This window comes from Octodon degus, unplaced genomic scaffold (genome assembly GCF_000260255.1).
Source record: "Octodon degus isolate 3935 unplaced genomic scaffold, OctDeg1.0 scaffold00091, whole genome shotgun sequence".
In the NCBI taxonomy this organism is placed as follows: Eukaryota; Metazoa; Chordata; class Mammalia; order Rodentia; family Octodontidae; genus Octodon; species Octodon degus.
In genome coordinates, this window is record NW_004524667.1 from 3,234,971 (window position 1) to 3,252,544 (window position 17,574).

General features: G+C 35.7%; 1 protein-coding gene across 1 annotated transcript in view; it reads right to left on the minus strand.

The window, feature by feature from the left end:
• Cpa6 (carboxypeptidase A6) overlaps positions 1-17,574 on the minus strand; it is a 352,847-nt gene that overhangs the window by 46,754 nt on the left and 288,519 nt on the right. Inside the window, exons 7-8 of the mRNA XM_004637530.1 lie at positions 16,774-16,884; positions 16,205-16,295 (exon numbers count right to left, since the gene is read on the minus strand). Of these exons, the coding sequence (XP_004637587.1) occupies positions 16,205-16,295; positions 16,774-16,884 (202 nt within the window). The remainder of the gene's footprint in view (positions 1-16,204; positions 16,296-16,773; positions 16,885-17,574) is intronic.

Sequence of the window (17,574 nt, forward strand, 5' to 3'; positions counted from 1 at the left end):
AAATTAATATATAGTATATAAATAATTCTGTTGTTTGTGTATATTTTTCACAGATGCATATAATAAAACTACATTTGTGCTTCTAAATACATTGACTATCCCTAAAATAATACCCCAAATATTCTATCTGTCTATCTATCTATCTATCTATCTATCTATCTATCTATCTATCTATCTATCTATCTATCTCTATATACCTATTTTAACCGGTGTTATGGAGTTTCTACACTGATTGGTATGGACAGGCTAGAGGGATTTGCTTTAACTCTTCACAATGGTCATGTATACATAGACATCTACCTGTAAAGCTTCCACCACTGTATTTGTGCTCAGATTCACAGGTCTATACCATCTTCAATACTCCAGGTCTATATCTAGTTACCTGTCCACATCTTTCCCTTGGTTACTGCAAGTACTTTGTTCCCCTCTGCTCAAAATCTGATTCCTGTTTTCCATCAAATCTTTAACTTCTTACTACATGTAAAATTTCTGTAGGTGATTTCTCTTTGCACAAATCAATTCATCCAGAAATGGAGTCATTCTGGATCTCTCCCTCTTTTCTCTGAACAATGTCTTATCCATCTCATGATGCCCTGGTGAATACTTCTGTTTTTATGTTCCTTATGTGTACCTTTTTTCTCTGCCCCCATTATTTTGTCCTATTATCCTACTGTAGTTTTCTGACAAGTCTTTGGTTGATGTTCTGCTCAAGTGACACTCAGAGGTCAGGCAATATTTTTCTAGCTGGAAAACCTTTAAAGGCTCTGTAATAGCTTGGATATGTCCCCTAAAAGGTCATATGTTCATGGGGTCTAGTCCATGACATTATTGGGAAGTGGTGGAATCTTTAAGAGGTCGGGTCTAGGGGCTGGGGAGATGGCTCAGTGGAATAAGCGTTTCCCCGGCAAGCACAAGGGCCTGAGTTCAATCCCCGGTTCTGAAAAAAAAAAAAAAAAAAAAAGAGGTAGGGTCTAGTGGGAGATCTTTGGGGCATTAGAGGAGTCCCTTGAAAGAGACTGTGGAATCTTAATGTCTTCCTCTTTCTACTTCCGCTTTTAGTGTTGTAAGGTGTGTGGCTTTGCTGTACAATGTACTCTTGCCACAGTGCCCTATTTTATTGTGAGATTAAAAGCAACATGGTCAACTGGTCATGGACTGGAACCTCAGGAACCATGAGCCAGAATCAACTCCTAACTTGACTGTCTGAAGTATTTGTTATAGTAACGGAAAGCTAATTAACATGGGCTGTCCATTTCCCAGTGGCTTTCAAACATTTCTATCAACATTTCTATTTCTAGAGAAAGCCCATATAGGCTGTAATTTCAGAAATTATTTGAAATCTTTGTTTATATGAATTATACAGTTCACCCAATTATATATGTGACTTCGTTTTGACAAAAAATTTTCCTTTCAAAATCTTTCAAAGGAATTGATGTGCTCTGAAGGGTGTTATGACTTTTTGTGACTTCCTCTGTGATATAAGCTCACATATATTTATAAAACTCCTTGAAATATCGTGGCTTCTAGAACAAAATCTGCTGTGCTCTGTGCGTCACAAGAGTGCTGTATGATCGATATGCACTGTCCATACAGGTTCCTCACCTCTCACTGGTGTTTTCTTTCATCCTTCATCCAGCCAAGTGGGGCCTTTTATTTTCACCTACCTCCTTTCTGTTGTGTGCTACATATTTTCCTTATGGCCTGCACCTATTTCTCCTATGTGCAATGCCATTTTTACTTCTCTATCATTTCTTTTATTTATCTTCTGCCCCAGTTCAATTTACCTGATGACAAAGATATTTTTGAATATTCAAATCCACTATTATCTCCTCTATGAAAATTTGTCTGACTTTATCAATTATATGTATGTTTATGAGTATATACAAATATTTCTACAATTGTATATCTTTGATGGCTTATTTTATACATCGTTTTGGTTAAGCCATGGTGTCCAGATAACATTTGGTTAAACTTTTTTTTTTTTTTTTGGCAGAACCAGGGATTGAACTCAGGCACTTGAGCTTGCCAGGCTTATTCTACTGAGCTAACTCCCTGGCCCCAAACCTTTTTTAAATTACTTTTCTCATTGCTGAGATGAAATACTTGACACCTAAAAATTAAAGGAGGAGAGGCTTATCTTGGCTTAATGTTGTAGAGGTTTCAGTCTCTAGATGGCTTGCTCCAGGGCAGAGTGGCATAGCAGAGGGCTGCTGCAGAGGAGGAGGAACAGTTCCTAGTAGAGCAGGCAGGAGACAGCAGCAGCCAGCAGCCGGCCTTCCATCTTTCCTTTTGATACCATCCAGGGTACAAACCTATTGGTTGGTGCCACCCACACCCTGGGTGGACCTTCCATTATCCACACCTAAAAAGATGCTGAACCGATTTAGTTGTCACATATCCTTAATCCCAGTATCACATACTTGAGATCCAACCACTTATGCAAAGCCTGACCTGTAAGCACACATAATTGCATAATAATACAATATTTGTATTATTATTGTATAATATACAATAATAATACAATTGCATAATAATACAATATTAAATTGCATAATGATACAAATTTGCATAATAACACAATGTTTACAAACGTTAAATTTATTTCTTTTTCTCCTTCCTCTCTCCACTACTCCTACTTTAAGGGAACATTTACACAGAAGCCATACCAAATATTATTCTGAATGTTTCTCTGAGGTTGTTTTTAAGTGAGATTAGGGGCTGGTAGACTCTGACCAAAGCATTATCAACTTCCTTAATGTGGATGAGCCTCATTCAACCAGTTGAAAGCCTGAATATAATAAACAGACTGACCGCCACTAAGGAACAGTGAATTATTCAGCAGCTCATCTTTGGAGTTTGACTGGGCTATCTGCTCATCCCTGGGTCTCAGTCTGCAGATTTTAGACTTGGCCTCCATAATTATATGTGCCAATTCCTTAAATTTATTTTTCTCTCTTATATGCTTCCTATTCCTACTGCTTCTCTGGAGAACCCTGATAATACAATATTTACAAACATTAAATTTATTTCTTTGTTTTTCTCCTTCCTTTCTCCACTACTCCTACTCTCTTCCTTATTCTTTTACTTGTCTTTAACTATTAATTGTCCTACTGTAGTCTTCTGGTCCTCTGTGGACAGGAAATCTCTAGGACTCTTTTCTGCTTTCCAAATACCTATCTCAGAGCGTGACATTTAGTTCATTTTTTTTAATGCGTAGAAGAATTTTAATAGTTTTTGTTGTCTCATGAAATCTAATGCTGTAAGACACACATGCTATCCCGGTTTACCATGGCTTCCATGATCAAATCAAACATCCTGGGAAATAATTTAATAGTTGAAATATGTTACTGCTTTTGAAACTAAGAATCGTTCCATGTTATCATGCTTTTATATCCAGTTTAGGAGTCTTTTAAAAAAGCTTTTAATCTACCAGAGTCTTAGTATTTTTCTTTATATTTTGAATAGACTTTTCAAAATTATTATGAAATGTTGCATTCTTAAGTAGTTACACAAAAAGATAGCAAAACTTTCTCCGATGTACTTGCTGCAAGTATTATTTTTCATACAACCATTTACCCTATTTAAAAAAATCTTTATGTAATAAGTATATTTACATATAATATTTATTATGTTATATTCCATATTATCTAAAGTTGAGGGCAGTAACATTTTTAGCTTGCACTTTTTATTATGTTTGGAAAACAATTCTTTTAAATGTGAAAATACAGAGACTGGGCGTGGTGGCGTGCGCCTGTAATCCCAGCTCTTGGGAGGCTGTAAACAGGTGGATCACTATGAGTCTGATCTAGTAGTGAGACCCTGAACACCCTGTAGACCCTTCCCTAAAAAAAAAGAGTGAAAATATAATTAGAATCCAAATATCTATCATCAAACATCCATTTGGAATGCAGTATCCAGAATGTTTCTCTTAAAAAATAAGCCAACTAATTACACGTTCCAACCTTCAAAATAAATACCATCACCATATAGTGTGAACACAACTAAGTAATGAAATATCCTTAAAAATCAGGTCTGTCTTACCTACTTTCAAAACTTTGCAGTGGCTCCCCCATCTCATTCAGAACAAAATCCATGATGTGAATGATGCAGAATCGGCATTATTTACTTCCGTCTCCTCTGGCACCCTGTCTCCTTGGCTCCCGCTCAGAGCCAGCCACACAGCCGTCCTTGCTCCGCTGTTAACACCACAGATGCTCCAGCCGCCTGCGGCGCTCTTTCCCAGACCTCCATGACTGTAGAGCGCCATCCATCACTGTGGGCTTCCCTCTGCCTCCTAGCGGACTCACTTTCTTGGTATGAATTTATTCACAATATTTTCACAGCCTAACTCAATTTGTGTTGTTTATTGCTGTTTTTCTAATAACTATCTAAGAATAGTGCACGAATAAATGAATGAATGAATTTATATGTTTGATAACATCTGAGGTAACAAATATATAGAATGTATCAGGTATTTTGTTTTTCTCAGTTGCAATAGAAAGTCTTTTTTCTTACATCTTGAAAGTACCGTCAGCTATTTTGGGGGGAACTTTTGAGTGTTCTAGAGTTTTGCAGTTCCCCAGAGTTTTGTGCAGTGTGGGAAATGCAGTTCTTAAAGACAGCTCGAAGGTAAGGGGACTGCCCACGTGCCTCCTGACATACTCCACAAATTATAACTATTAAAAGTAATTATAAAAAGTGTTAGATAACAGGGCCGGCGAGATAGCTCTGCAGTCTAAAGCGCCTGCTTACGCAAGCTTAGGAAAGCGCGCAGGGACAATGATTGGATTCCCGGGGCACCACCAGCCCCGACCCCAGGGCAAGCTGAGCTGGCCACACACACACACACACACACACACACACACACACACACACAGTGTTAGATAAAAGAATACTGTTGTTTACTAAATCAATCAATCAATCGATCAATCAATCTATATCACATAAGAATGACATTTAGAAGAGATTTTTAATGATAGAAAAATTAATTCAAAAGGAGTTTAGGTTAAAAATAAGCACATAAAAAAAGAATTAAGAACTTGAAGACACATAAACAATGATATTTAATAACATTAGTGATCAAGAAAGAACATAATGCTTGACTGATATTAAAAATAGTACAAAGACCCTAACACTCAAGGCAGTTAGATATTAAGAAAATTTATGAAGATAAAGAAATGTGATTTTCAAAAATGTGAATAATACAGCTGGAGCAAAATTATCAGAGAGATAAAGTTTATTTTCAAAATAAGAAATACAGTAATTCTGAAAAATAATGTGTGCGGCAGAAAAAGAATTAGTAGATAAAAGCTTTTTAAAACCTTTACTGGAGCTGGGGAGATAGCTCAGTAGAATAAGTGCTTGCCTGGCAAGCGCTAAGGGCCTGAGTTCAATCCCCAGTTCGCACAAAAAGCAAAAACCTTTACTGATATGAACAAGGCAAGAGTAGAGGCCTTCTAAAGAATGAGTAGTATGGGAGGGTGACTTGCTAAAGTGTCTGCAATATAATTACCAGTTTAAAAATGAGCTCCAGGAGAAAAACCAGTATGTCAGTGTCCCAAGAGTAACAGGAGTAATTCTGTGAATTCTTCCAGGCTTCTCTTAAAAAATAATTTCATATGCTACTTTCTTCAATAACAGAACAGTTGTAAAAAGTTTTAAATTTCATAACACCATTATTAAAAATTTCAGCAGAAAAATTTATTCATAGTGTTACAATGGGTGTTATAAATAAACTAGATATTATCTTTCAAATGGAAATTCTTATGTTTTACTATCAGAATAATAAAACAAAAACATACCATTTCATGTAAACACACAAAATTAGTAGCAAACATTATTTATATCCTTCAGTTACAAAATGTCCATTTCAAAAAGGATTTGGGCATATAATGAATAAAGAACATTAAATGTAAAAATAAGACAATGAAATGATTTTTCCATATAGTTAGTGTCTATGTTAGAAAAAATAAAAGCAACTTCACAAAAGATAAAATAGCTCTTTATTTGAGATGTATTAACTGGAAAATTGTGTGAATAGAAACAAAAAAAAATTTAAAGTTTATATATTTTCTTTAAACCTTAGAAACAAAGGTTTAGTTTAGCCTGTGATCGTCTGTCTTGGAAAAGATGACACTGGAAAAACATGTTCAAAATTAATTATTTAGATGAGCACTGAAAGGAATTAGCAGTATATTCTCTAGCTTAGTAATGCTATGGGGATAGAGATAATACTCTACTAATTTCTAATAGTACATTATTTTAAAAGGATAAATTAACACATTTGATGGCAGTGGAATAGGAAAACGTGGCATGGTAGCAATTATGAATAGAAAGTGAAAGAAAAATTGAATGTCAGACAAAGTTTACAAGACAGTAGAATTTTTGGCTAAGGTCATAGATAGAAAGTAAGAAATGAAACGTTTCTGAGGAATTCTTTATTGTTCTGTGTTTCATGAAAGGGCACAGAATCCACTGTGGCTAGTTTAATCAGAGGGATTTTTTAAAAACATGAAATGTCACTAGAGCCATTGGGGAAGAAACTGTATTGAGCCTTCTTGGATGATTTGAGGAGGCATGACGGCTACTGGTGCCAAGAGGGCAATTGCTTTCTCTGAGATGAGGTAGCAGCAAGCACAACCGAGGGAAGAGGCAAGAAGGGGAAGGTGCCTCAGAGGAGCCACACATCTTGCAGAGGTGCCGGACAGCAGGGAGAGCAGAAACCACGGGAAAGTGATCCTCACCTTCCTTCCACACTAAGTCACCCCAGGGCACCAGACTGGTAGGACTGCTATCATATGCAGACCCCACGCTTAATGTGGTCGTTATTATTTTGGCCTCAGTAATACAGGAAGGCCTTTTAGAAAGAGATGAGAATAAATAGATAGTGCCCACCTAGAGCATGCCGCACAGACTTATTTCAAGAGAAACTTAAAAGGAAAACACATAAAACAACAAAACCAGGTCCATAGCACTACAGAACCAACCAATGAAACAAAACAATAAAACAACAAAAGAAATTAGAAATATCAATCATAACCAGTTTTACTTAACTTCCAACACCCACTGTGAATCAATTCCCTTCAAATATTCACAAGTCTAATATAGAGAACTTAATAATATCACTGTAATAATAATACTAAATGCCATACAGATGCATATTTTTATTCTGAAACTTTTCTTTTGAAAAATAAACAGTTTTAAGACACAATTATTTTAGACCTAATGATGGTGTTGATGGTCCATCATCACACAGTCAGGCCAAGGCTGGGCATGGTGGTGCATGCCTGTAACTATAGCTGTTTTGGAGGTTGTGGCAGGAAAAACTCAAATTTGAGGTCAGTCTGGGCAACTTAGTGAGTCCTTGTCTCAATATTAAAAAATAAAATGGTTTGGGAATGGAGATCATGTTTCCTAGGCTGCCTCAAACTGGGGGTTTTAATCTGATGAAAATCAGGTGCCTAGTACATCTGTACATCCAAGGCCCTAGTTCCAATGCCAAGTACAGAAAAAAAGGAAAGGAAAGGAAAGGTAAGAAAAGGAAGAAAGGAAGAAAGATAGAAAAAGAGAAAGGAAATAGAATTACTGTGTAGGCCAACATTAATTCCAATTGTGTTTATGTCCAAAATAGTAGCTTGCTTTTCTGACCTCATGACAGAACTATGGTAGATGGTTAGATAAAAGTTCCTGCTACAAACATGTCTAAATGATCAATAAATGAATATAAACACATAGCAAAGGTCTCAAAAATATTCTCAAGGAAATAAACATGAAGAGGAGCTGGAATGAGAATGGCAGATGAAGCAAAAGCCACAGGTGTGCTTGGGAGCTTGCTGACTTCGCACCCACAGACTTGTTTCCATGGTTGTATGTGGGAGAATTAGAGGGTAAGGATTTGAGTCTTCAGTGTGTAGCAAAGAGCCAATCATCAGAAACAGTATACACTCCTTATGTTTCATAATGGTTTCAGATTTCCAGGATTCTATACCCCTAACTCCTGTATAAAATCCACAATTAAGCGTGTTAATTTAGTTCACCGATTCTCTAGTTTTAAAAATTTTCAGTTTTCACAAAAGATGTTAGATGATCAACATATCGTTTTACATTGGTTGCAAAGTGAAGCCAACAGATTTTCCCAATACATTTCTTCAACATTCCAAATAATTCTTTGAGAGTTGGATGCACATTCATTGAATCTTTCAGCCCTTTGATATATGGTTTATAGCACCTTGCATTGTTTGGATTTAAAGTTGGGCAAATGTGACACATGTTGGAATTATCTCTAAATAGAGCTTTAGGAATTTTAAGGGTCTCCTATAATCATCTAGATGATAGTCTGTTGTATATATCACTTTTAGCCAAAAGTTATTCAGATCTTACAATTCTCCAATGATTGTCATTCACTTTCTTATAAGGAAGTGCATTCTTATGAAGTCCAGGGTTTTGAAAATTTGTTATGGATTACTTTTTTCCCTGAGCTTTCCTTGGGGCCAGACCCTGCACTTCCTCACATCTCCAGGTTGCAGATCCAATTCCACAAATCCTTAGAAAGTGAATGGATCTTACTTACCAGGGGCAACTGATAAAATGCTAAAAAGATAATTCATATATTCTATAGAAAATTTTAATTAAAATTCTACTTAGAAGTATTTGAGTCCTCAATTCTTTTTCTAGACCTAGGAATGTCACCCCTCCTTTTTCCCCTCTTCCTTTGTCTCAACTTTAGCTGATGAAATTCCCTATCTTTTCAGAGCAATTCAACTTAGACTCTCAGTTGGTATAGCTACTCAGAACAAAAGCCCTTCAGCTGAAGGGAGCTGTCCTTGTAGAAAGCAGGCCAGTGGCCATCTATTGTTATTTCACAAGCACTGGCTGAAAGCCACAAGTCTGTATTCACTTCCGCCTTGAACACAGATGCTCTATGATAATATTTGCACAACTAAACTGGTCCCTGTTTTGGAGATAGAGTGGTGGTGGCATACATTGAGAGGAAAAAATATGGTTAATCTACTAAAAACTATAACATTTTCTCAATATTTTACTTACTTCATAATATTATGTAAATGAGTGTCCTAAAGAGCTCTTATATTTAGATAAGTGCCTACGTTGCTCCAAAATGGAAATTAAAATTTTCTTTATTAATTGCCATTATTGTGAATTTTATAATAGCTATAATTCACATAAAATTCACCATTTAACAGTACACAATTCAATGACATTTAGTGTATTCAAATTACTACCACTGTCTAATTCCAGAACACGTTTATTAACCCAAAATAAAGCACCCTACCCATGAGCAGTCATGTCAGTTTCCTCCTTGGAAATCACTACTCTACTGTCTCTGTGGGTTTGCCTATTCTGGACATTTCATATAAAAGGGATGATAAAGTATTTGATCTTGTGATTAATTTTACTTAGCATAGTGTACTCAAGATTCATCCATATTGCAGCATGTTGTAGTACTTTTTTCCTGCCCAAGTAATATTTCACTGTGTTATAGACTAGAATATGCCCCAAATCTGAAGGACTGATGAGCTGAACACCATTAAGAACACTCAGATAAAATTTCTCTGCCTTTACCATTTTAACTAAAAGCAGGATATAAATCTATAAAGATGCTCTTTCTTCCTTCTTTATTTGGGATGCATTAGGAGCCAGAGTTCTGATTCACTGTTTCAAGTTGCCTTTTCTTGAGATTTCTCTAAAGTAAGGCTCATACATAGGTTAAAAAGCTTGTTTTTCTCTTATTAATCTATCTTTTGAAAAAAGAATCTTTCCCAATTATGAACTTATAAAGAAATCATCTTTCGTATCTGACATTGTGGATATATAGCATTTTGTTTCTATGTTCATTAGTAGATAGACATTTCAATTTTTCCACCTTTTGGCTACTATCAATAATAATATCAACAGTTATTGTATAGGTAAATGTTTTTTTAGTAGGAATGGAATTGCTGCCATATGAGAACTCTATGCTTATACTTTTGAGGAACAGCCAAATTGTTCTCTAAAGTGACTGCATCATTTTACATTTTCACTAGCAAGTATAAGTGTTCCACCTTTTCATGCCCTCATCCACACTTGTTCTCAACTTTTTTGTTATTGATATCTTAGTGGTATGAAATGTTATATATATGTTATAGTTTTGACGTGAATTTCCCTGATGACAAGTAATGCTTAGCATCTTCTCATGTGCTTATTTCCATTGGTGTACTTAGAAGAAATGTCTGTTCAAACCATCTGAGCTTTTTAAAATTGAGGTGTCTCCACCAACATACCTCACAGACCTAGAGAAATCATTACTAAAATTTATTTGGAGACAGAAAAGACCTAGAATAGCAAAGGCAATCCTGAGCAACAAAGATAAGGCAGAAGGCATTACAATTTATGATTTGAAATTATACTAGAAAGCTACTGTGATTAAATCAGCATGGTACTGGCAACAAAATAAAGCTGAGTATCAATGGAATAGATTAGAAGATGCAGAAGCCACTACAAACACACTCAGTAACCTTATCTTTGACAAAGGGGTCAAACATGCTTACTGGAAGAAAGATACAACTCTTTAACAAATAGTGCTGGAAAAACTGGCTCTCTACATGCTGAAAACTCAAACTTGACCCAGGTCTATCACCATGCACTAAGCCAAAGTCAAAATGGTTTAAAGATTTAAACTTTAAAACACAAACACTAAATCTCCTGGAAGAGAAAGTAGGAGGAACTCTTGAAGACATAGGGGTAATCAGAGGGTTTATGAACAAAAATCAAATCACATGGTTAATATTTGAAAGAATTAACAACTGGGACCTGCTCTTACTGAGAAGTTTTTGCACATCAAAAGAAATTACCAACAAAGTGAAAAGACAGCACACAAATTTGGAAAAAATCTTGACAAATAAGCACTCAGACAAAGGTCTGCTCTCTAGAATTTATAAAGAACTAAAAAACATTAGGGCCCCAAAATTTAAAGATCCAATCCAGAAATGGGTATCCGAGATGAATACACACTTCTCAGAGGATGAAATTAGAGAAGTGAACAAATATATGAAAAAATGCTCCACATCACTAACCATCCATGAAATGCAAATTAAAACAACACAGAGATACCGTCTTACCCCAGAAAGAATGGCTATCATAAAGAAATCAACCAACGACAAATGTTGGATAGGTTGTGGGGAAAAAGGAACCCTTCTCCACTGCTAGTGGGATTGTAGACTGTTGCAACCATTATGGAAATCGGTGTTGAGACTCCTTAAAAAACTTGGACTGGAAATCCCATTCAAATCAGCTATCCCCTTAGTGGAATTTTCCCAGAGAAACTGAAAACTTCATATCAAAGTGATATATGTGCACCTATGTTTATAAAAGCACAATTTGTGATAGCCAAATCCTCGAAACAACCAAGATGCCCGTCACCTGAGGAGTGGATGAAAATATGTGGTATTTTTATACAATGGAGTATTACTCAGCTATAAAGATTAACTCAAAGGCTTTATATTTAAGTGGATGCCACTTGAAGATATACTCATAAATGAAATAAACCAGACCCACATGTGTAAATATCATATAGTCTCCTTAGTATAAGAACTCAGAAGGAGAAATAAAATAGAAAGATATAACACAATTAAAAGGAAAGTGATAACTTAAGGATTAAACCATGAAGAAAGGGCAAGGAGAAAAGCTGGGAGACATGACAGGGGCAAAGCCAAACATTTCTATACACAAGATAGTTAATGTAATGATCTTGAGAATCTTCAGCAGGTTCTTGAAACTACCAAGTAAATGGTAGGATTCTCACCATGACTAACTATGTATGATGATATCTGTGAACTAAGCAACTGCATTCAAGATAGCAATGCATAATAGTAGGGTTATGCTTGGAATGTTTGTCATTCTAGGCTTCTAAATATGTACTGCTTGTCATGTCATATCAATTACTGCTGTACTGTCTCTCAAGTAAATGTTTGTTTAAAAAAAAAGGGTAAGAAATGAAAACAAGAGACAAGGAAAAAAATGTCATAGGACTCTCCTGCTACAATGCTGTTTATGGTTAGATTTCTAAATTTCTGTGTAAAAATATGTAATTGTTTATTCCTATTTTTAAAAATATTTATTTATTTATATAGTTTTTCCTCATATTCTGTAGGGATTTAAAGTTTAACATATTAATACTTGATGGAAAATACCTGTTCCATGTTATGTCTAAGATGTTTGATGTTCAGACATCAGTGAGGTTAAGCTCAACGGCCTATGTTATAGGGTAATAATATCATTAAGCTTCTCTTTTGGTGATTAAAGCCTTAAGTTTGCACACCATACATTACAGAAAAAGATGGGCTGTAAGGACAGCCAACAGTTTGGCCCTAGCCTTTCAAGGTCAGTGAGGACTCAGGACATAGGAGAACCTGTACTGTAACATCATGTAACTCAGTTGTGTCCCAAATTTTCTGATCAAGGAGATTATGGTGCCATAGAGGAAAGTGATTGATGATGTAGGGTGTGTCTAAGGACAGTCACGTGGAAAGAAGACATTCTCTCAGTCTTTCACAGAGAGCAAATTGATCAAGCAATGGCCGTGACTCATCCACATGGCTAACATTGACAAAGGATCTACAAACTGCGGTACAGGTTTCAGGGTAAATCCTGAGGGAATTTGACTGACCTTGTGAGATACAAAAGTTACATTTTTTGTTATATATCTTGCTTTATCTTGGTCTTAACAATCCAGCAGAAAGTATAAAAATGGGATATAAAAACGTAAAGCCATACTAATATACTGAGCTATAAAAGATTCAAGTCAACAACTTCTGACATTCCCAGTCCTATGGATAACCCACTACTATTATGGACTACTGGACTATATTGGATTATTTTGCTGAATTCATGCACCTACAATATTTAAATGGCAATGGAATACCCATCTCTGACAAAACTAAACAAAAAAGAGGATACAAATGAAGGACCATTTTGTATCTGTATATACAAAATAGGATAGATATACAACTACTTTCTCAATTCAATGAGAAGAAAGATTTGTACTAATAGCATTTGTGGATGGGATATCATGTCTGCATCTTGTATTATGAATAACCACTGTGAAGACAACAATATGCAATGTATTAATTATTGAAACTGTCCTATTAATCAGTTTTGAAACTATCTCATTTCTTTTCTCTATAAAATTTTAATAAAAATTAAAAAATTAAAAGTAATAAATAAATAAATAGAAAAATAAATAAAATGGAGGTGTCTCTTAATTGGTGAGCTATTTTATATGATAGCTGACAAGTTCCTCACCAGAAATATGATTTACAAGCCTGTTTTCCCATTCTGTGGGTTTTCCTACATAGCAATTTATGTTTAGGCAACACTTGGTTTTTCAAGGGTTAAAGCTTTGTCTCTCTACTGGATTTGTTCCAATTTAGAAATGCTAATACATGCAGCAAACTCTAAAATAAGAGTAAAGAAGAAGGAAAAAATAGTGTCTAGCAGAGAGTAATGTGCTCAATTAACTAGGGCAAATGAATGAATAAAATATATATATTTACTCCTGGTTCACATCACTACTCTGACTTGTGCTGAATGTTGACCAGTGGTGTTCATTTCATGGCTTGGAGGTCTGCCAGGGCACTACGTGCTGGAAAGGGATACCTGTTTCCATGTGTATACATTAAGCTTTCTGTCTCCACCACACTACTGAACTAAGCATGGCCAGATGAGAGCCTGCAGGTTTCTTATGGTAAGAAGCAATCTTATGTTCTGCTAAATTTAAGACTCAATGACTTAAGAGAAACAATTATTTTGGCCCCTGAATACTGATGCTATAGTGTTTTTATGGATTCTGGACATTTATACAGTGACTTTATTTGGAGGTGCATATAGGGGATTTTTCATATTAGTACTTCTGATTTGAGAGTGTTTCCCTGAGTGTGGTCCTCTTCTCATTGACCAAGCACATAGCTGTAGGAGGGTGGATCTGCATCTAGAAGGGAGGCCAGCTATATTTCTGGCACTTCTGATTAGCTGAATCCACCTTGGAGATTGAATCACTGAATCCACAGTTCTAGTCAATGTGCCTACATTTACACATTACTTATAATAGTGTATCAAGACATTTCACAACTAAAGTTTGACATAACCTGATGCACACTTTGAGAATTCAAACATAGGCAAGATCAGAATGGTGAGAAGTGGGAAGAATCAATGTAATTCTAGTAAGAACTGCTACTAGTTGAAGCTGAGAAATGAAAGAAGGTATATACATAAAGAAAACATACTAGATAAAGGGAGAAGAACAAAGAGACAAGGCACTCATTTGTAACTGGATATAAACTAGAGTGTACCTTTACACAGGTCAAGCTGGCTGGCCTGCTCATATTACTCAGCTCAGTTACCCATTCAGTGGACACAACCAAAATTACTGCCAGGCATATGGACACATGGCTTTTTTCTAACTTGTGAAACATCCATGTGGTTATGGGCATGCATACAACCCCTTTAGTGAAAAGGTAAAAGGAGATTTTAAAATTTCATAGATTAATAGAGTATCTTAGTCCTTTCTGCATACTATAGCCAAATACTCCAGAGTGGGTACTTTATGAACAGCAGAAATTTATTGGTTACAGTCGTGGAGACTGGGAAGTTCAACTAAGATCAAATTGTCAGAAGATTCGGTATCTGATGAGCCTTCAACCAGTGTGCTCATGGCAGAAGAGACAAAGATATTCCTTTGACTTTTTCATAAGGGCACTAATTCCATTCATGTGGGCTCCATTGTCATGGTGTAATCATATTCTAAAGGGCCCCACTCTTAAAACTACTGCTTTGGGGATTAGGTTTCAACGTATCCTGATATGTTGGTGGGGGAAACAGACAGAATTAATAGAACATGTTTGTTGTCTTGGTCTAGTTTGGAGAAAACAATTTCTAAATTCAAAAATCACTTACAATATCATTTAATATGTATGGAATGATTTTTTGTTCCTACATAAATGCAAGTACTTTTAGAATTACATGCTTGCTTACCATCACAATATTTCCAAGAAAGAAAAAAGTCTGTTTTACCAATACTTTTAAATTTCAGAGGTGACTGTGTTCAGGAAGTAGGAAAAGAAGGTCTTTGGTATTTAGACCACTGCACAAGCTAGGAAGTGAATTGAGCACTTCACATACGTACATTCCTTTCTTGTATAAATCCCACAGGGTGGAGATTATTATCATTTCATGGATAAAAGAACACTGTATAAACCATTGAGCTGGTGATGGCAAAGTAGAAACAGGCCTGTTATAATTTGGAGTGATATTTATTGAGATATGCCTTGTTTTTATTCATTACTTCTATGTGATTGCAAGAAGTTGTCTAGAAGGAGATGTAGAAAGAATCTAAGTCCCAGCTCAGTTATTCTATCTGACTCTGGTGGAAACGGAGGTAGTGGCATCTGATACAACAGAAAACATGGTAGAATGAGTGAAATGTAATAATCTTTAATTTTAAGGAATTAGAGGGATACTTCCTGTGACAAGGAATCTAGAGATAAACTGCAAAAGCACCACTTCTTCCAACTGTATTTTTATAAGATTTTTTTTCTCCATTTTTTGGTCATAACTATGATATTAACCATGTTAGCTTTTTCATCCTTCTATTCTCCATGTAAATGTGTATTTTTAAAATCTCATAAAAGAGTTTTTTTTTCCCTTAAAATGACCTCTTCCCACAGAGAGTAACTTTCATTCAGTGAAATGTAGATTGAGGTAGAAGCTCTTTTTTTGGAGTGAGTGGCCCATAAACCTATGATTAGCAGATTGTTAGGTTCTAGATAAGAACATGACAGCTTTGATCACCATAGACAGATGAAATCAGGATCAGTGTTATTCTTATAAAAAGGATAAAACAACCAGATTTATACCACAAGCCATGGTTTCTGTTTTAGTTTTATGAGTGACAAATATTCCACAGTTTTCTGCTTTTACATCTGTGTTTAAATTTTCAATTTTTAGGTTTGGGCTGACAGATTTACATATTGGATTTCTACATATTAAAAAAGAATCTTTTCATTTTATTTTGGAAATTATAGCTATGTCTTTATTAGGTTTTCACATACATAAAAACATGAGTCTTCCAGTTGAGTCCTACAAGGCTCATGATTTTGCAGACTAAGCCTTGTGGGAAATTTTTGTTCTGAATCCTAATTAGTCTCAAACTTACCACACCATTTGACTTTCCAATTACGATTAGCATCAACTCCACGGCAATGAAACTTTGAGTTCCTTGACCTTGTTTTTCTCCAAAACCGATCCTATACATAATTAAGAAAACAGGCAGGGAGAAATAGTACTTAAAAGTTTATTCATGTGCATTTTAGTAGCTCAGTCACTGCAGGGGCCATCTTGCTGAGGAGAGTTCCTGCATGAAGAGAGAAGCCCAGGGAGTAGAAAGACAACTAGATTAGCATTGGAAACTCAGGTGTATGCTCCAGCTTCTGCAGTGAACTTCCTGTCTCCTACCCTTTCTTGCTCTCTTCACATGCAAAGGTAAATGGGTTACAGACCTGTCATGTTTTTATGATTTATTTGGAAGGAGCAATCATTATTAATACACCATCTTATGCAAAGACAAAATATGAAAATGTCATAAAAATTAGTGTTCTAATTAAGGAGGAATGAGGTCCTCTTTTGCACCTCTGGAATCACTCAGTGGGCACCCAGCAAGCCCCCTCCTGACCTATGAGCTACTGATTTAGCCCTCTTTTTAACTGGATAGGCAAAGGCACTTACGTGTGTCCAGCTAAAATGGTATCCATCAACGTTAAACACGGGCATGATATAGAAATACAGATGATTCAACAATTTTTTCATGGCTGGGTCACTCCTGTATGTTAGAAGGGCCTAAAAGACAAAGGAAGCTTTCTTAAAATGAATTGATAGCAAATGAGGGTTTAAGAAAGAAAAAGTGTACGAGGAATCTTCTCTATTCATATGGAATATCAAATATCCTGGGTTAAAAAGGAATAGGCTAACATGAACTATACTCTCTGACAGCATATTCATTTTTGACAATTTTGTTTGAACGAAACTGTATTATCAGTGACATTTCAGCAAAGCTGGTAACACAGAGGAACTGGCAGCACCTATAGAATTTTGGATATGGCTGAATGTTTAGGCTGATGGTAACCATTACAAGTATACCTTTAACAATAATCAATTTATTTTAGTTTTCAAATAATGTGAACAAACTAGTTACCTACATGTTTCTGACACCATTATATGATATATCATAACATGGACTCACTTGATGGTTTTTGATTAATTGGAGCCAACTTTAATTTTATTGGTGGAGGAAGGAGTTGAACTCAGAACCTTGTGCAGGCACTTGTGCTGCTGAGCTATATTCCCAGTTTCCAAATTTAATTTTGAAAATTAACTACATGGAGATCTTATTCTTCTCTTTTTCATTTTTTATGAAAAGTCTAATAGATGATGGCTCTCTGCAATCTTTATTATGGCTCATTTGAAGTCTCATCCCTGTGATTGGGATTTATTGAATTATGTCTGACTTCAAGTCTGAAGACTATGCAG